Raw genomic sequence first — 19,871 nt, 5'->3', positions numbered from 1 at the left:
CCCCTGCACCCCCCCCATGAAGATCTCAGCACCCCCCCTCCCCTGCACCCCCACAAAGATCTCAGCACCCCCCCCTCCCCTGCACCCCCATAAAGACCTTAGCTCCCCCCCCCCCACTTCACTCTCACAGCATGCTGTCACTCCAGGTTCCCCCCCCCCCCCCATTCGCTGTCATAGCAGCTATGCAGAAGGAGCGTTAGCCTGGTGCTTCCCTGAGACAGCCCCCCCCCCCCCCACCTCCCCCCCATTCGCTGTCACAGCAGCGAATCCGTCACAATTACAGCGAGCTTTTCCCATCAGGCCGTTCTGTGGAAGTGCCTGCGCTCTGCGGAGAGGCGTTTTGCGCTGTTTGTGATAATGGCCGAGCATGACATACTGCAGCCTGTCAGAGACTGGGGGGGGGGGCGCTGGGGGGGGACTCGGGGGACTGGGGGGGGGCTGGGGGGGACTGGGGCATCCCACAATGTGAAATAACGCCACTGCCATAATGTCCGCTGTCCTCTTTCTCTGTACCTCTTTTTCTCTTTCTCTCTCCCTCACCCTATGTCTCCGCTTTCTCTCTCTCTCTCTCGTCCTCTCTCTCTGTCTCTCTCACCCTCCCTCTCTCTCACACTGTCTCTCTCACTCTCTATCTCTCTTTTTCTGTGTCTCTGTGTCTCTGTCTCTCTCTGTCTCTTACGCCCTCCCTCTCTCACCCTGTCTCTCTCTCTCCCTCTCTCTGTCGCCCTCTCTATCTCTCTCTCTCACACATACCCCATACAGTACACCGCAGGATCTTCCACTGCAGTGCTCCTGTCCTCTTTTTCACCCCCTCGTCCCCTCCGCTCCTCCCTGTAGCCCCCACCCCCCCCGTCCACCCCGCTCCTCCCTGTAGCCCCCACCCCCCCCGCTCCTCCCTGTAACTCCCTCACCCCCCTGTACCTAAATGTGTGACGGGTCCTGCTGTTGTTTCCTGTGTTGCCGCCCTGCCTTTATCTTCCAGGGTTACCCCCCTCCCCCCACCCCAAAACCCACATCACTGTGCCGGCACCTCTGAAACCACCCCCCCACCCCCCACCCCCCAGGGAGTGGCTGGGCTGCCAGGCTGGTTTTTAATTTCAGCTCTGAATGAGAAATTGCATCACGGCCTCCTTTCAGCACACCGCTAACCGGTGACCCCCCCCGCCCCCGCCCCCCCTCCCTGTGTGATTCCTGTCAGAGCCCAGTGCAGGCTAACTTATCACTGCCGGGAGGGAGGGGGGCAGGAGCCCGCACGCAAGGGGCCCCAGCACCATGGTAGTTAGAAAGCTGACAGTAAAGGGCACAGATGGTATTTCTGTTCAGCAATGAAATAAACTTAAGCTTTTAGCATAAAGTGGAGTTACCTGGAAACGATCAGCAGTTTAATTGTGATTTGAGTAGTCTTAGTATGCTCATGTCCTGTAGTGTAATGGTAGCGGGTAATAAACTAACATTTTGTATTGTTATGCTAGCGGGTAGAACACTAACATTCTGTAAAGTTATGTTAGCGGGTAGTATGCTAACATTCTGTAATGTTATGCTAGCGGGTTGTGTGCTAACATTCTGTGATATAATGCTAGCAGGTAGTATGCTAACATTCTGTAATGTTATGCTAGCGGGTTGTGTGCTAACATTCTGTAATGTTATGCTAGCGGGTTGTGTGCTAACATTCTGTGATATAATGCTAGCAGGTAGTATGCTAACATTCTGTAATGTTATGCTAGCGGGTTGTGTGCTAACATTCTGTAATGTTACGTTAGCGGGGTGTGTGGAAATCTCCTGTAATGTTGCGTACCCGCCACAGAGGGGCTATTCTGCCAAACACGAGGTGCAGCAGTTCCACTTCACTTCCTGGCCGGAGCACGGGGTGCCGTACCACGCCACCGGCCTGCTGGCCTTCATCCGCCGCGTGAAGGCCTCCACGCCCCCCGACGCCGGGCCTGTGGTGGTGCACTGCAGGTACTCACACCGCTCACCTCTCCCATACGCGCATGCCAACGACACCTCACTTCCTGTCAGCTACCTGCACAGATTCATGACTTCCTGCTCACTGAGATCAAAGACATCTCACTTAGGGTTTATTAATTCCACAGATACATCACTTCCTGTTTGGTAGTGCCATGCACACATCAGTTCCTGTTTTTTGTTCTGTGGTTTTGGGAGGTTCCTGTGTTCTTGCCCTTATACAATCAGAGCTGTGGATGGGCATCCCTGTAACTAGCGGGGAAAACATCCACACCTGTATGTTTTAGCCGTGTATCTATCGCCTTTTAGTTAGTTCTACTGGCCACCCCCCCTCGCTCGGTGTGGGGTAGTTTGTTCAGCTAGTTGCCCCCCCTCTCTTGGTGTGGGGTAGTTTGTTTAGCTAATTGCCCTCTCTCTCTCCCTGTTAGCGTGGGTGCGGGCAGGACCGGCTGCTATATCGTTCTGGACGTCATGTTGGACATGGCCGAGTGTGAGGGTGTGGTGGACATCTACAACTGCGTCAAGACACTCTGCTCTCGCCGAATCAACATGATCCAGACAGAGGTGAGAGGGCGGGGCCAAGGCCCGAGGGGCGGGGCTGGGCAGGGTGGGCCTGGGAGGGGCTAGGATTTGCCAGTATGCTTGTCCTTAATCTTCCACCCCAGTGATTCATACTGTTCTGTATGACACTAAAACTGCCCCCAGGTGCCCAACCCCAGATCTTTCCGCCCCAGTACCCCTCTTCCCATCCTCTCAGCCCCAGAGGCTGCTGCTGGCTGCCTTCCCACAGTGATCTCCCCCCAGGGTGCAGTTCCCTAAGGCTCGCACGGTCGCCACTTTGATCGATAGTCTAATGGAGTAACTCAATGAGGAGTAATAAGGTGGAATGCTCGCATTAGAAACTTCCAGACCTGAATTTTAACTTCCCGTGCCTGAGCGTTTGTTCTCCCTTCCTGAGAGGCGGATTACTGCTCAGTAATGCCTGTGGAATGAGGGGATGTTCAGGTTCCGCGGTTGGGCTGTGTGGATTATCTCTGCTTCCTGACGTAATTCTGCTGGCTTGTTCTGCTCCTGTCCCAGAATGCAGTGCAGATCAGGGTTGACATTGTGTTCCAGGACACTCTCCAGGCACAGTCACTTCCTGCACAAGTCCTTCTCTCGACATTTTTAAACTCCATTATGCAGATCTGACATTTGTTTATCTCTTTATTACATCTAATTATTTAAAAGACTTTAATTAATCCATACAGTGTGTCCCGGTTTATGTAAAGGTCTTTTTGTCCTTTGGCAATGTGTCTCTGCACTAATGTGCATATAATGGATAATGTTTAATTCTGAATGTTCTTCATAGAAAGCTCCATGTGTGAGTATGTGTGTGTGTGTGTGTGTCTGTGTGTGTCTGTGTGTGTCTGTGTGTGTGTGTGTGTGTGCGTGTCTGCGTGTGTGTGCATGTGTGTGTGTTCCTCAGGTGTATGACGCATATAGCTGTATTTAAAGAGGCACAGTCAGATGCAGTTTTTATAGCGTTTGTGTTTATTCTCTACGTTTGGTGTTTTTCGTTCTCATCGCAGTCCTTTTCCCTCTGGTTGTGTTTCTTTTTTTTTGGTTTCTGCTGTTGCTCAGTTTAGTTTGTACCTCATCTTTATTTTGTTCTTTAGTTTTTCTTCTGTTGTCAAAATAAAGTTTTACTAAAGTCAGCAAGTCTCTCCTTCAAAACGCATGTGGAAACTTCTCCAGTAGAATAACTGAATAATAAAAGAGTGATACGCTGAGATATCTCCTCTCTGCGCTCTCTCACAGGAGCAGTACATCTTCATCCATGACGCCATCTTGGAGGCGTGTCTGTGCGGGGAGACGGCCATCCCGGGGGCGGAGTTTGCGCTGACCTATAAGGAGATGCTGCGAGTCGACTCCCAGAGCAACTCCTCCCAGCTGCGCGAGGAGTTCCAGGTCCGTCAGGCCACAGGCCTCACACACGCACACGCCTCACACACGCCTCACACACGCAACACGCCTCACACACGCACATGCCTCACACACGCAACACACCACACACACGCCTCACACACGCAACACGCCACACACACGCCTCACACACGCAACACGCCTCACACACGCACATGCCTCACACACGCAACACACCACACACACGCCTCACACACGCAACACGCCTCACACACGCACATGCCTCACACACGCAACACACCACACACACGCCTCACACACGCAACACGCCACACACACGCCTCACACACGCAACACGCCTCACACACGCACATGCCTCACACACGCAACACACCACACACACGCCTCACACACGCAACACGCCTCACACACGCACATGCCTCACACACGCACACGCCTCACACACGCACACACCTCACACACGTAACACGCCTCACACACGCCTCACACACGTAACACGCCTCACACACGCCTCACACACGTAACACGCCTCACACACGCACACGCCTCACACACGCACATGCCTCACACACGCAAACACGCCTCACACACGCACACGCCTCACACACGCCTCACACACGCACACGCCTCACACACGCCTCACACACGCACACGCCTCACACACGCACAGGCCTCACACACGCAACACGCCTCACACACGCACACGCCTCACACACGCCTCACACACGCACAGGCCTCACACACGCCTCACACAGGCCACACACACACAACATGCCACAGGCACACGCCTCACACACGCACACGCCTCACACACGCCTCACACACGCACAGGCCTCACACACGCCTCACACACGCACACGCCTCACACTCACACATGCCACACACACACAACATGCCACAGGCACACGCCTCACACACGCACACGCCTCACACACGCAACACGCCTCACACACGCACACGCCTCACACACACAACATGCCACAGGCACACGCGACATGCCTGGCTGAAACATTCCGATCTTTACAGCGAGAGCAGGGAGGACTGGTCTGAAAGAGAGAAATAAATAGTTTCAGAGAAGAGCAAATAAAGGAAAAAAATCACAAGAGATAAACACAGGAGAGGGAAGAGAAAAGAGCAGAAAGAATTGGGCACTTTTAGAAATGAAAGAAAAAGAGATAAAAGTAGAAACCTGCAGCCCTTCATCATAACAAAACGCACTCAAGCTTTCGACCGTGGGGAGACAGTATGAAATAAAGGGTGCTGTGTACGTGTGACTGTGTGGACCCTTAATGCTGAACCCCCATACACCCCCATACACCCAAATACACCCCAATACACTCCCCATACACCCAATACACCCCAATACACCCCAATACACCCCCATACACCCCCATACACCCCAATACACCCATATACACCCCCATACACCCCAATACACCCCCATACACCCCAATACACCCCCATACATCCCCCATACACCCAAATACACCCCAATACACCCCCATACACCCCAATACACCCCCCATACACCCAAATACACCCCAATACACCCCCATACACCCCCCATACACCCAAATACACCCAAATACACCCCCATACACCCCACCTACACCCCACCTACACCCCCTACACCCCCATACAATCCCCTACACCCCCATACCTACTGCCCTGCTGAACCCCTTAACCATGAGCAAGGGAGAGTCATCCACCCCTTGATAAGGTTTTGATTGTAGTGGAGGCCCCAGCTGTGAATGTTTTGCCCCCCCCCCCAAATAGAGAGTGGCCGTGCGCGTCCTGTTCCCGTCTGCGTGCAGTGGGGCTGTGTGCAGTGGGGCTGTGTGCAGTGGGGCTGTGTGCAGTGGGGCTGCGTGCGGTGGGGCTGTGGGCTCCTCTTACTGAGTAATGCTGCAGTAAGCTGCTCCTGACCGTCTCCGTTTGGCCTCAGTATCGCATTATATATAAACCACCGCGGGAGCAGCATCGCGTCCATAACGCTTCCATAACGCTTCCATAACGCTTCCATAACGTTTCCATAACGTTTCCATAACGCTGTGCTTTACTGCTGAGGCCGAGGAACAGGACTCGGTCTCATCTCCTGTTTCACATTCACTGATTATCGCTCGTGTTGTTTCTTCGCTTTTTAGCGGGGGGAGACGTTATGGTGGGACGGCGGATCCTTTGATCCGGTAAATCCCTTCCCCCGATGTTTTTGCGGGGTCCTTTCGGCCAATGAAAGCGCCGCGTTCGGCCCGCGTGGAGTAATATCGGCGAGAAGCACGGTGGCCGCAGATGCATTATTAACGCAATGCTTTAACGATCTGAGTATTCCGCTCATATCGTCAGAACTAATTGCCGATTGTACACAGTGTTCATCAAAGGAAATAGGTGGTAATTCTGGCTGTGGCTCAATTCTGAAGGGCTTTAATGTGCTCATTCATTATTCATTAAGATGGCCTAATTCTGCTTTTGCTCATTAAATTCCTCCATGGTCTGTGACCGATATTAAAGGCTTACTGGATGTGACGGTCCGCGCTGACGTGCGTTAGCGTTAGCATTAGCGTTAGCGTCTGCGCGGGCCAGGTCCTCCGGTGCGACCTGTCTGAGGCGTAAATCTCCCTGTTAGCCCAGGTGTCTAACGCTCCTGGAATTAAACAACCTGACAGTCTCTTTCCTTTTTTGCCCTCTCCCCCACCCTTCTCCCCTCTTGCTCTCTTTCTCTCCTTCTCTCACCCCTCCCTCTCTCCCCACCCCTTCCCCCCTCTTGCTCTCTCGCTCTCTCCTTCTCTCACCCCTCCCTCTCTCCCCACCCCTTCCCCCCTCTTGCTCTCTCGCTCTCTCCTTCTCTCACCCCCTCCCTCTCTCCCCACCCCTTCCCCCCTCTTGCTCTCTTTCTCTCCTTCTCTCACCCCCTCCCTCTCCCCACCCCTTCCCCACTCTTGCTCTCTCGCTCTCTCCTTCTTTCCTTTGTCTCTCTGTTCTTGCCACCCTCTCACCTTCTTGTAACCTTCCTGTTCTTCACTTTTATTTTTCTCTTACCTCCTGCCCCTCCTTCTCCCCCCGTCTCTCCCTCTCTCTCCCTCCTTTTATCTGTCTCTTCTCTGGCACATCTCCTCACCTGCCCACTGCCCCCTCCTCCTCCCCCCCCCCCCCCCCCCCCCCCCCCCCAGACTCTGAACTCGGTGACGCCCCACCCGGACGTGGAGGAGTGCAGCATCGCGCTGCTCCCCCGGAACCGGGAGAAGAACCGCAGCATGGACGTGCTGCCGCCGGACCGCTCGCTGGCCTTCCTGGTCACCACCGAGGGCGAGAGCAACAACTACATCAACGCCGCGCTGACCGACAGCTTCCACCGCCCCGCCGCCTTCATCGCCACGCCCCACCCGCTGCCCGGCACCACCGCCGACTTCTGGCGGCTCGTCTTCGACTACGGCTGCACCTCCGTGGTCATGCTCAACCAGCTCAACCAATCAAACTCTGCCTGGGTGAGTGCGGGGGCGGGACTTGTCTCCGTGAGCGCTGTGTCTCATAATAATGTTCTAAAGACTTGCTGATCTTTAGCCTTTATTTAGCATCAACGCTTTTCATAAATATTAGATTTATTGTATTTGTATTACGAGAGTTTGGCCTCCTCCACAGTTCTCTCACGTCTCCCTCTCTCTCTGGCATATAAATGCATGTCTTAAATGTTCTGGGGGGGGGGGGGGGGGGGTTGATTCATGTTTACAGTGGTGTCGTTAAGTGCTGGCAGTGGCTCTTGACTTGTTAGCGTAGGATTTGGTGTGGTGCGATGGAGGCTCAGGCCGGCCCTGGGTGACCCTTGATGGGATCTGAATTGGCTCCAGACGGGAGGAGACACTTTATTATAAGAGTGAGGAAGAGGACGAGAGGGAAGCTCTCAGTCTGAGCGAAGATGCCGTATAAATCCTCCCATTCAAGTCTTCACATGTGTGCTTCTGTGTGCCCTTCAACCTTAATCTGCTCTCTCTCTCTCTTTCCTTCCAACCCTCTTTTCCTCTCTCTCTCTCCCTCTCTCTTTCTTTCTCTCACTATCCCTCCCCCCTCTCTCTCTTCCTCTCTCACTCTCCCTCCCCCCTCTCCCTCTCCCCCCTGCCCCCCTCCTCCCCCCTCCTCTCTCCAGCCGTGTGTGCAGTACTGGCCTGAGCCTGGTGTTCAGCAGTATGGTCCCATGCAGGTTGAGTTCCTGTCGCGCGCTGTTGATGATGATGTCATCACTCGTCTGTTCCGTGTCCAGAACGTCACACGGGTCAGTGCCGGAGATCAGTAAAGTGTTTATTAAAGTTGCTTTTGCTATTTTTTAAAGGTGTCATTTAAATTTTAGTATTTCCCCCCCTTTAATATCTTCTGTGCTGCATAAAACCTGTTAGAAGCTGCTTAGCAGGTTGCTCATGCGCGGGTGAGCTCTGAGGGTCAAAGTTCGGCGCTGGGAGCTCTGAGCGGGACGGTGACTTTGTGATTGAGGACATTTCTGCCTGCTGCTGGACCCACCGAGGGCTTGTGACCACTCGCCAGAGAGGATTCTGGGAAATAGCAGTCACTTTCCTGGTCCAAAGCACACTGGTACATGGCAAGACATTGACAGCTGTAAAAAAACAAGGCTCAAAAGGCCTTTGGTTAGGAAGAGTGTGGATGTGTGTGCCTTGGCTCTGCTCTGCCCCCTGACCCTTCGCCCCTGACCCCTGACCTCTCTTAGCTGCAGGAGGGCCAGCTGGTGGTGAGGCAGTTCCAGTTCCTGCGCTGGTCAGCGTACCGGGACGTCCCGGACTCTAAGAAGGCCTTCCTCAGCCTGCTGGGCCACGTCAACAAGTGGCAGCACGAGTGTGGAGAGGGACGCACCATCGTGCACTGCCTGTGAGCCTGCACCTGAGCACACCTGAGTACACCTGAGTATACCTGAGCACACCTGAGTATACCTGAGCACACCTGAGCACACCTGAGCACACCTGAGTACACCTGAGTATACCTGAGTATACCTGAGCACACCTGAGTACACCTACACACACCTGAGCACACCTACGCACACCTGAGTACACCTGAGACACCTGAGCACACCTGAGCACACCTGAGTACACCTACACACACCTGAGCACACCTGAGCACACCTACACACACCTGAGCACACCTGAGCACACTTACACACCCCTGAGCACACCTGAACACACCTGAACACACCTGAGCAAACCTGAGTTCACCTGAGTATACCTGCTCACACCTGAGCACAACTGAGCACACCTGAACACACCTGTACACACCTGAACACAACTGAGCACACCTGAACACACCTGAGTACACCTGTACACACCTGAGCACAACTGAGCACACCTGAACACACCTGAGTACACCTGTACACACCTGAGCACACCTGAATATACCTGTGCACATCTGAGAACGCCTGAATATACCTGTGCACATCTGAGAACGCCTGAATATACCTGTGCACATCTGAGAACGCCTGAGCCTGCACCTGAGCACACCTGAGTTCACCTGAGTATACCTGCTCACACGTGTATACACCTGAAACTTTATCTGTGGTTGCTATTTCATAGTGGATGGTAAATGCTGATACTGTAATCCCCTGCTAGGGAAATTGACCTGTGTGTCTGTGTCTGTGTCTGTGTCTGTGTGTGTGTGTGTGTGTGTGCGTGTGTGTGACTGTGTGTGTGTGTGTGTGTAGGAATGGAGGGGGCCGCAGTGGGACATTCTGTGCCTGCACCATGCTGCTGGAGATGGTTCAGTACCAGAACTTTGTGGACGTCTTCTACGCCGTCAAAACGTTGCGCAACTCCAAACCCAACATGGTGGAGTCACTGGTACGTGGGGGGGAGGGGTTATTGTTTAGGGGTGCGTTTATTGGTTGGTAGAGGGGAGGGGCTTCGTGTTCAAGGGGTGGAGTCTCAGGGATGGGGTTTAGTGTGAAAAGAGAGAGGGATAGTGTGAAAAGAGAGAGGGTGATAGTGTGATAATTCTGCATTGCAATATTGGAGCAGTCTGTGACTCATACTTTTGGATTGACGCCTGTGAAATAAGAACTGAAGTTGTGTTCTTGTTTTTGTGTGTGTGTGTGTGTGTGTGTGTATGTGTGAATGTATGTGCGTGTGTGTGTGTGTGTGTGTGTGTGTGTGTGCGTGTGTGTGTGTGTGTATGTGTGAATGTATGTGCGTGTGTGTGTGTGTGTGTGCGTGTGTGCATGCGCGCATGTGTGTGTGTGTGTGTGTGTGTGTGTGCAGGATCAGTACCGGTTCTGCTATGAGTTGGCTCTGGAATATTTGGACTGCATGGAGGTGAGATAGCAACAGTGCCCTGGAAGCCCCTCCCCCTCCTGCCCAGACTGTGACCTGATTGGACGATTCCTGCATCCGGGTCCTTCTGTGTCTCAGTGCTGTTTTAAGCCTGGCCTGGGTTGTCAGGCTCACCTGCCATCAGAGACACGGAGGAAAATAAAAAATAAAAAAGTGGAGGAGAAAATAGGGGAAGACTTTCTCACCTTTAACCTTTAACCTTTAACCTTTAACTTGTGGCTGTCTCTGCTTCTCTCTGTAATCCTGCTCTGTTCATCCTCTGGTCGCCTGGCCCGGAAGTGATTCTGTGTTACTGTCAGCCTGGCCTGACTGGGGCGGGGAGACACACTTTCTGTGAGCTCCTGCAAGACCCGCCCACCTCCCAATCATGTGACCTCACGTGAGCCACGATGCCTGGGTTCGGGTGAGAGGTCTCTGCTGTCGTATGCCTTACCACCGCTGTGGATACAGTGTTCCCATGCTGCAGAGGAGCGGGCAGGAACATACCCACACCAACAGGGGGCGCTGTTCTTTTACCATCGCTGCCAAGCCGATAACCAGACGGATGTCTTTTTTTTGGACGCTTCCCACGTTTGAAGAGCGCGATCCACGCACGGAGAAAATCATATGTGCTGTTGTGGTTGCCATGGTGTTATTTTTGTGTGCCGCGGAGCTGGGTTGCCAGATTGATGTACTGCGATTCCTCGCCCTGGACTCCTCACTTAGGGGGGCTGTTGCTTACGTCTCCTCTACTGGTGCCAACGGACCAAACAGGAGGACGGCCTTGCCCTGGCCTCCCCCGCATTTACACCCCCGTTTTCCAATGCGTGTGTTTGCCTTCTCAGCTTGCTCTGTTCCCGCATTGTTAATAGATGTATATACAGCAGCATTTAGATATTTGCGGTTTCTTGATGTTCTTGTCTTAATGTCACGGTCCTATCTGTGTGTGTATGGGGTGGAGATGTTTGTGTGTGTGTGTGTGTAGGGGGATGTGTGATGTGTGTGTATGTGAATAAGTGTGAGTGTGTGTGAGTGTGTGTGTGTGTGTGTGTGTGTAGTAGGAGACTTTCAGAGTGACTGAGAATTAAACAGTGTTATGGGGGATTGTGGGTAAACATATGCCTTGAGCATATACCACTATTTGTATTTATTCGTCCTTTGGACTGTTTATACTATTATTTTTTGGTCAATGTAATTCTTTTTTTTTAATTGTGAAGTTGAAAAAATAAGAAAAGAATTTAAGATGAATTTAAATGAATGAAAACCGGAATTCCCATCATGCCCTTCCACCCCTTGACATTTGCTTTTGGTGAACTTGCCTTTATTAAATAATGTATTCAGCTTAACGTACACACCTTCAGCTGCTTACTCCATGCCCCGCCCCGCCCAGCCCCGCCCAGCCAAGCCCCGCCCCACCCAGCCAAGCCCCTCCCTGCCCGCCCCGCCTCCCCTCGCCCAGCCCAGCCCACACCCCAGGCCACACCCACTTCCTGCAGAGCTCCTGCTGTATAACAGACACCAGATTACTTGCAGCCTCAGGTGGGAGGGTCTGGCGTGTCTGACTGTGGTTCCAGAGCTTCTGCTGCAGATGGCTCTGAGTGTTTTATTGCGCAGCATATGTCAGTCCAGCTGTCAGACGGCCTGTTTCCCCGCCACACCACCACCGTCCACCAGGAGGCGCCAGGGCTCAGCGTCTCCTACGCCAACAGCAGAGCAGCTAGGATGCAGCAGAACTCAAGCAGTGCACTGCTGCTATGGCGGGGGGGGGGAGGGGGTGGGGGTGCTGGCTGGGTCAACCCCAAAGGTCTCACAGGTTGTGGACTCTATTTTAAAATAAAGAGCGGGGCAGTGTGCCTGACCAATGACAGTGCAGGAAGCCCATGATGAAGGTGGTCTCTCAGAGAACCTCATCTGAAGTAGCCGTCACTGCTATTAAACAAAATGAACATTCTAACAGGAACTCAAACTCCAGAGCAGGAAAAGGCACAGGAACTCAAACTCCAGAGCAGGAAAAGATACAGGAACTCAAACTCCAGAGCAGGAAAAGACACAGGAACTCAAATTCCAGAGCAGGAAAAGACACAGGAACTCAAATTCCAGAGCAGGAAAAGACACAGGAACTCAAACTCCAGAGCAGGAAAAGACACAGGAACTCAAATTCCAGAGCAGGAAAAGACACAGGAACCTCAAACTCCAGAGCAGGTGAAGACACAGGAACTCACATTCCAGAGCAGGAAAAGACAGCAGAGAGTGTTCTCTCTTAGTGACTGCTGAGCCCATGCGCTTATTTCATGCCAAACTGTCACCATCCTTCTCTTTTTAACTTCTGAGTGCACAAGGAAGTCCATGGAACTCTGCCGGGAAGTGAAGCAGAGGGAATATGCATCTATGTAGAAGTGTATATTTGTGTAATAATTTGTGAATAGACCTATGGAGATATCTATTGGCCAGTGTGTTGATCTCTGTACAGTACCATGAATGCACTGTCTTTCATTCTTTTCATTCAATCCCTTTTTCATTCCTTTCATCCAATGCCAGACTGACTGTGGGAAGCTTCTGACATTCCCAGGGTCCCACCCCCCATGCCCCGCCCTCCTCGACCCCCTGGCCTGCCCTCCCCCCCCCCCAGCCCCACGTAGATCTGAACGTTACCCACTCCCTCTCTTTTTTGCTGTTTCTCCAGCGCTGCTGTTCCCTGTGCTGTTGTTTGCTGTGTCTATCCTGGCGTTGCCATGGCAGTGTGGAATGCTGTGTACTTTATCATTCCGCAGGTGTGTCATTTGGGCCTGTGCTCACCTGGGCCAGGTGAGACCTCTTCCCTTTCTGTGTGATTCCCAGCCAGTCGAACAAGAGATTACTGCTCTTCTCCTCCTCCCTACCCCCCCCCCCCCCCCACCCCCCCCAAAAGGAAATGTCGAAAGCACCTGCTGGGTGGGAAGCTCGTGGCTTGGGGACAGGTTGAAGGGAAGGGCAGGAAGATGTGCATAAGGGAGGGAGGGGTTTTTATTTTGTTCTTCAAATTAAGAAACAGCAACCAATAAAAAATGATGTTGTGAGCGTGTGCCGGGCTCCTGTGGTTTGTGCTGTGACGTGTGGCATTTCTCGGGCCGATGCGTATGAATTCATATACACATTAATATGAGAATGTCTGACGAGCAGATCCAGCCACGTACCCCATCCAGCCTCCTCATTCTTCCGGCTGTTCAAAGATGGGGTCCCCAGCCTGGGGCCTGGAGAGATGCAGGGTCTGCTGGGGTCCCCAGCCCTGGTCCTGGAGAGATGCAGGGTCTGCTGGGGTCCCCAGCCCTGGTCCTGGAGAGCCGCAGGGTCTGCTGGCGTCCCCAGCCCTGGTCCCGTAGAGCCACAGGGCCTGCTGGGGTCCCCAGCCCTGGCCCTGGAGAGCCACAGGGTCTGCTGGGGTCCCCAGCCCTGGTCCTGGAGAGCCGCAGGGTCTGCTGGGGTCCCCAGCCCTGGTCCTGGAGAGCCACAGGGTCCACTGGGGTCCCCAGCCCTGGTCGTCCAGAGACACGGGGTCTGGCGGAGCATGGCTCTCTGACCAGTTACCCCCCCCCCCCCCCATCCCCAGCGCTGGAGCGTCTCTGTGACTGCAGCTCAGTCAGCCGTCCCTCATCAGCAGCAGCAGCAGCAGCAGCAGTGTGAGTTACAGGCTTTAAGGGGTCAGCGGCGGGCTAGCGATTAGCATTAGCTCCACATGCCCCGCATGCTCAGAGCTTCTCCCGCCGCTCGTCCTGCGCTGCTTCTGCTCGCCGGGCCTCCATAAATGAGCGGCTGTCCGTGTGGAGGCTGATAAGAACACTGTGTAGGACATAATCCCCGATGAGGCGGTCGGCTATCGGGGAATAATGACCTCCGCAGAGGCAAAGCACCTCCGCAAAGGTCATTATTTCCCGATAGCTGACCGCCTCGGAGGGGATTATCCTGCCTACCATACAGCGTATTACATTACACAACGGCTACCAGCAATGCTTGTATATGAGTTACTTTTACTTTTATTGAATTTTATCGACTCAATCAGCTGAAATTTAAATATTCTATTGTGGCCCTTGTTTTAGCGTTCAAGCAAAACTCAGGTTTATAGTTCTGTTTGGATCGCTGTTAAGCAAAAACCTCTGATCATTAATTCTAAGGTTCCACAAAAATAATGATTCTATCAGGAAGAAAATGTTCCTTCTCGTTATACAATTAGCACCAAGTTTTTGTTATTTTTTAAATTAAATAAGAAAATTGCCATAACAATAAAATTTATCTCCCTAGATCTGTCGTACTGTTGTAACGGGTTTGGCCACGCAGTGTAGAGAGAACCTCGTTCTTGTCCCTCTCTCCCTCTCAGCTAACCTTCGCTTTTTGCTAGGATTTGCCTTCACTGTTGCCTACTTAATATTAAAATTCAGTTGGGCTTTAGGTCAAAATGATCTCACAGCATGCTTACCTATTTGGGAGTATTGGCTGATGGGCCACAAGGCAAGTTGCCACTATCAAGCTAACAGACTCTCCATAATATGTATCTGTAGAAAATGTAATAACGAACTCTCTCCTGAGGTGGATGGCATGACACTAACTGGAAGAGCTGTAAACTGAACCGCTGCATCGACAGCCGAATAACAACACTCTTTTTTTTTTCTTCCCGCCTCTGTATTCCTGGCTCACTGTCACTCTCCCGACACTGCCAGTGTCATCCACATTCACTTCCTGCCCAGCATCTGATTCAGCCTCACACCTCATGTGACGTGGCTGACACTAGGAGAGTTTTAGCTTTGCCATTGTAGGTCTGACTGAACGTACTGTATGGCTAGCCAGCATGAGTCGTACAGTCATTACTGTAATAACGATTAGATTTGCCGGGCAACACAAGTTTGTGTGCTGGCAGATGATTGGTTTTCTGGAGTTAAAGTGACGACGGTCACATTGGCAGCTGCAGCTCTTTCATCTGAGCGATATGTGGAGCTCTGGGTTAAAGGGTCCGTTACCCATAGCAACGGTCATTACACAGGAACGTCTGACCGCGGAATGCCTGAAGTGGCTTTTGCGAAAGCCTTTTGTGGTCCGAGGAGCGGCCCTTTTGCGGTTGGCGGTATGAATCCGTTAACTGGCCAGGCTGTTAAAGGGGCACCAGAAATGATGATGCCTGTCAGAACGCCCCCCCACCCCCCGGCCCCCCGTGGCGGAGCACCACCCCCCGGCCCCCCGTGGTGGAGCACCACCCCCCGGCCCCCCGTGGCGGAGCACCACCCCACAGCCTCTCAGCCTGCAGTTAGTAACCACTGACAGGCTGAATTATTAAAGCCTTTGCAACGTGATCCACTGTTTGAGCTGAGCGAGCAGGCAGATTAATTAGGGGAGCGGGAACACCCCCACCACCCCCGACCGTCCCTGTCCGCTGGGGACCCCTGGAGTGGAACAGGGTCAAACCGAACCCCTGACCCGGTTCGATACCGCCCTGCCTCCGGAGAGCTCCCCTTTACGAGCGTGAGATTGATTTCGGCGTTCAGGCAGAGAGCACACTGTCTCCGAGCAGCGTGTCCTGTTTCTGGCGCATCGTCAGCGAGCGGAGCTGCAGAAGTCTCTCTCTTATGGGCGAGCGGAGCTGCAGAAGTCTCTCTCTTATGGGCGAGCGGAGCTGCAGAAGTCTCTCTCTTATGGGCGAGCGGAGCTGCAGAAGTCTCTCTCTTATGGGCGAGCGGAGCTGCAGAAGTCTCTCTCTTATGGGCGAGCGGAGCTGCAGAAGTCTCTCTCTTATGGGCGAGCGGAGCTGCAGAAGTCTCTCTCTTATGGGCGAGTGGAGCTGCAGAAGTCTCTCTCTTATGGGCGAGCGGAGCTGCAGAAGTCTCTCTCTTATGGGCGAGCGGAGCTGCAGAAGTCTCTCTCTTATGGGCGAGCGGAGCTGCAGAAGTCTCTCTCTTATGGGCGAGCGGAGCTGCAGAAGTCTCTCTCTTATGGGCGAGCGGAGCTGCAGAAGTCTCTCTCTTATGGGCGAGCGGAGCTGCAGAAGTCTCTCTCTTATGGGCGAGCGGAGCTGCAGAAGTCTCTCTCTTATGGGCGAGCGGAGCTGCAGAAGTCTCTCTCTTATGGGCGAGCGGAGCTGCAGAAGTCTCTCTCTTATGGGCGAGCGGAGCTGCAGAAGTCTCTCTCTTATGGGCGAGCGGAGCTGCAGAAGTCTCTCTCTTATGGGCGAGCGGAGCTGCAGAAGTCTCTCTCTTATGGGCGAGCGGAGCTGCAGAAGTCTGTCTCTCATGGCTCTGAAAGGGCAGGATCGTGGGCTCCTGCAGCATGTCTGGATTAGGATGCGTGCATTTCTGCTTTAATGTGTCTAGAGTCTGTGTGTGTGTATGTGCATTTGTTTGTGTGTGCCTGCGTGTGTCTGTGTATGTGTGTGTGCGTGTGTGGGCGTGTGTATATGTCTGTGTGTGTGTGTGTGGGGGGGCGTGTGTGTGAGTGTGTCTGTGTGTGTGTGCGCGTGTGCGTAGGTGTGTATTTGTCTGTGTGTGTGTGTGTGTGTGTGTGCACGTGTGTGTGAGTGTGCGTGTGCGTGTGTGTCTGCGTGTGTCTGTGTATGTTTGTGTGCGTGTGTGGGCGTGTGGCTGCAGGTGAGTGTATCTGCAGGTGAGTGTGGCTGCAGGTGTGTGTGTGTGAGTGTGAGTGTGGCTGCAGGCAGGCAGGTGAGTGTGTGTGAGTGTGAGTGTGGCTGCAGGCAGGTGAGTGTGGCTGTAGGTGAGTGTGGCTGCAGGCAGGTGAGTGTGAGTGTGTCTGCAGGCAGGTGTAATGGTGTCTCGGTTCTGCAGGCGGTTGAGCTGAGCGGCGCTTGCAGTCTCAGGCTCTGGTAATGAGCTCTAATTGCGGCGCTGAGATGTTGGCTGCAGCAGAACATTCCGGATGAAAATCCCTCAGCAGACCAATTAAAAACCTCAGGGGGGATCCATCATCTGAGTCTCTATCCTCTCCTTCTCGCTTTTCTTCCCTTTTCCTCTCCTTCTTGCCCTCCTCATCCCTTGTTCCTGTTGTCTATGCCAGGCTAAGATGAAAACACATTACAGCGTATATAAACTACAACACGAAACCAATACTTGCAAATTCATAAACTAATAATTATTAGATGTAGAATAGTAATTGATATCACCACAAATGACAGTTTTTGAACCTTAAAGTTCACAGATGTCCCTCAGGCTGTGGCAGGTAGCTACAAATTGTGCAGCCAAATTTTGGCAGCACCTTTCCTCTCCCAGGAGAATTAAAATGTTCTGTGATTCAGGCAGGTTTGGGAAGTTTGTGCAGCTCTGTCTCTACCTGCTCTCCATTGCAGTGGGAGCGCAGCCTCTCCGCTGAGTCTCTCTTCTCTCATCTCTCTCCTTCCCTCTCTCTCTCTGTCTCTCTCTTTCTTCATCTCCTTCCCTCTGCACAGCACACTGTTCTTTCTACTGATACCCCTGCTGTTCTCTTCACTGATACCCCTGCTGTTCTCTCTTCTTATATCTGTTGTTGCTGGTTCATAATAGACTGAGTGTGTGTGTGTGTGTGTTTGTGCACGTGCATGTGTGTGCGCGGCTGTATGTGTGTGTGTGTGTGCGCGTGTGTGTGTGTACGTGCGTGTGTGTGTCTATGTGTGTTTGTGTATGTGTATGTGTGTATGTAAGTGTGTGTGTGTGTGTGTGTGTGTGTGTGTGCACGTGCTCGTGTGTGTGTGTGTCTATGTGTGTTTGTGTATGTGTATGTGTGTATGTAAGTGTGTGTGTGTGTGTGTGTGTTTGTGCACGCGCACGTGTGTGTGTGTGTGTGTGTGTGTGTGTGTGTGTGTGTGTGTGTTTGTGTATGTGTATGTGTATGTGTGTATGTAAGTGTGTGTGTGTGTGTGTGTGTGTGTGTTTGTGTATGTGTATGTGCGTATGTTAGTGTGTGTGTGTGTGTGTGTGTGTGTGTGTGTGTGCGCACGTGCGTGTTTGTGTAATAAATGCGCATATATAGACCTCATCTGTTTACTCTGGTTTTTCGGAGAGCTCGTGTTTTAATGAGCTACGAGGAAATAATGCGGGCAGGAGATACAGAGCGATCAGCGCCTTTTATTGTGCTCATTTTCACGTTGTCACAGGGAAAATAAAATCCCCCCCCCCCCCCTGTACTCAGGCAGGGCGATGCAGACGCTCGTAATTGGGGACATTAAGGGAGCGGTTTGGGGGGGGGGGGGGGGGGGGGCGCTCATCATGGCATGTCATCGCTTCAGAGGCGTAAATAAATCACAGCGACGGCGCTAATAAACGCGGAGGCTCCTGTCTGGGGCCCGGCATTACCCGCCATCCAGCCCCCAAGGGCCAGCACTGCTGTCTGCAGCCTGGCATTACCCGCCATCCAGCCCCCAAGGGCCAGCACTGCTGTCTGCAGCCTGGCATTACCCGCCATCCAGCCCCCAAGGGCCAGCGCTGCTGTCTGCAGCCTGGCATTACCCGCCATCCAGCCCCCAGGGGCCAGCACTGCTGTCTGTGCCCCGGCATTACCCGCCATCCAGCCCCCAGGGGCCAGCACTGCTGTCTGCAGCCTGGCATTACCCGCCATCCAGCCCCCAAGGGCCAGCACTGCTGTCTGCAGCCTGGCATTACCCGCCATCCAGCCCCCAGGGGCCAGCGCTGCTGTCTGCAGCCTGGCATTACCCGCCATCCAGCCCCCAAGGGCCAGCGCTGCTGTCTGCAGCCTGGCATTACCCGCCATCCAGCCCCCAGGGGCCAGCACTGCTGTCTGCAGGATTCTCCAAAACCATTCAAACCTTCTCTCCCCATTTTCACTTTATTTATTTATTTGTTTATTTTTCACCATTTTCATTTTGGACTGACCGTTGGAGTTCCTATTTCTGAGTGCAGAGAACTCCCAGCAGGTAGGACGTCACGATTGGTCAGCAGTCCTGATTGGTCAGTGGTGCTCATTGTCTCTGAAAGTGCGACTTGTATGCTTTCCATTCTTGTCTGAGCCCAACATCACCCTACCTCCTGTATCGGGTTGTTTTCTTAGCCTTTTTCTCACTTTTTAAATAAATGTCTTTTTTTTTAATGAATCACTCCTTCCTGTGAACTGAATATGCTGAGCCACAGCCTAAGAGGTCAAATGTTCAGCATGTTCAGACCAGAGAAAGAGTTTACTGAATGACACAATAAAAGAACTCATTCACACGTTGCATCTTTCACTAGCTTTGTATATTCATTTCACTGGGGGATTGTAGTCAGTGAGGTTTAGATCTGATTGGCTGGTTGTGACTTATTCGATTTTTGGGTCACTGTCCCCAAAGAGAGTGTAGCCGGTCAGTGACTGTCTAACCCTAACCCTAACCATCTGCACCCGGACAGGAACCAGCAGACAGGCTGTCTATGTTTGGGAGAGTTCACTTCCTGTTCTCTGGCGTACTGAGACCCACAATGCAGTGCGGTGCGTTCCCGGAGGTGACATCAGCGGCACTGGTGAGTGTGATGTCATGACATATTGTTGAAGGTGGCCCTGTTCATGTACTTACTTACGCAGATAATGCTTGGGAACACAGGTGTGTGGGTCGAATGTTGGAGGTAGTCACAGGAAGTATTGCCCTCTCAGTTCTCATTGGCTCCTCAGCTTGCTGCAAACAGCACCCCATTGGTTGAGAGGCATGAATGTGCACAAGGCTTTTTTGTTGCTTCATATTATGCACATGAC

At 52.8% G+C, this 19,871-nt stretch overlaps 1 protein-coding gene across 1 annotated transcript in view; it reads left to right on the top strand.

The window, feature by feature from the left end:
* Nucleotides 1-10,260, top strand: part of ptprub (protein tyrosine phosphatase receptor type Ub) — a 34,711-nt gene extending 24,451 nt beyond the window's left edge. The window contains exons 6-13 of the mRNA XM_035431600.1: nucleotides 1,356-1,959; nucleotides 2,394-2,529; nucleotides 3,766-3,915; nucleotides 7,059-7,373; nucleotides 8,030-8,155; nucleotides 8,603-8,760; nucleotides 9,584-9,719; nucleotides 10,137-10,260. Of these exons, the coding sequence (XP_035287491.1) occupies nucleotides 1,356-1,959; nucleotides 2,394-2,529; nucleotides 3,766-3,915; nucleotides 7,059-7,373; nucleotides 8,030-8,155; nucleotides 8,603-8,760; nucleotides 9,584-9,719; nucleotides 10,137-10,199 (1,688 nt within the window). The 3' untranslated portion in view covers nucleotides 10,200-10,260. The remainder of the gene's footprint in view (nucleotides 1-1,355; nucleotides 1,960-2,393; nucleotides 2,530-3,765; nucleotides 3,916-7,058; nucleotides 7,374-8,029; nucleotides 8,156-8,602; nucleotides 8,761-9,583; nucleotides 9,720-10,136) is intronic.
* Nucleotides 10,261-19,871: the final 9,611 nt, after the last annotated feature.

Source organism: Anguilla anguilla, chromosome 1 (assembly GCF_013347855.1).
Source record: "Anguilla anguilla isolate fAngAng1 chromosome 1, fAngAng1.pri, whole genome shotgun sequence".
NCBI classification, from domain to species: Eukaryota; Metazoa; Chordata; class Actinopteri; order Anguilliformes; family Anguillidae; genus Anguilla; species Anguilla anguilla.
Note: the sequence above shows the minus strand (reverse complement) of the source record. Positions and strands in the feature narration are given on the sequence as shown.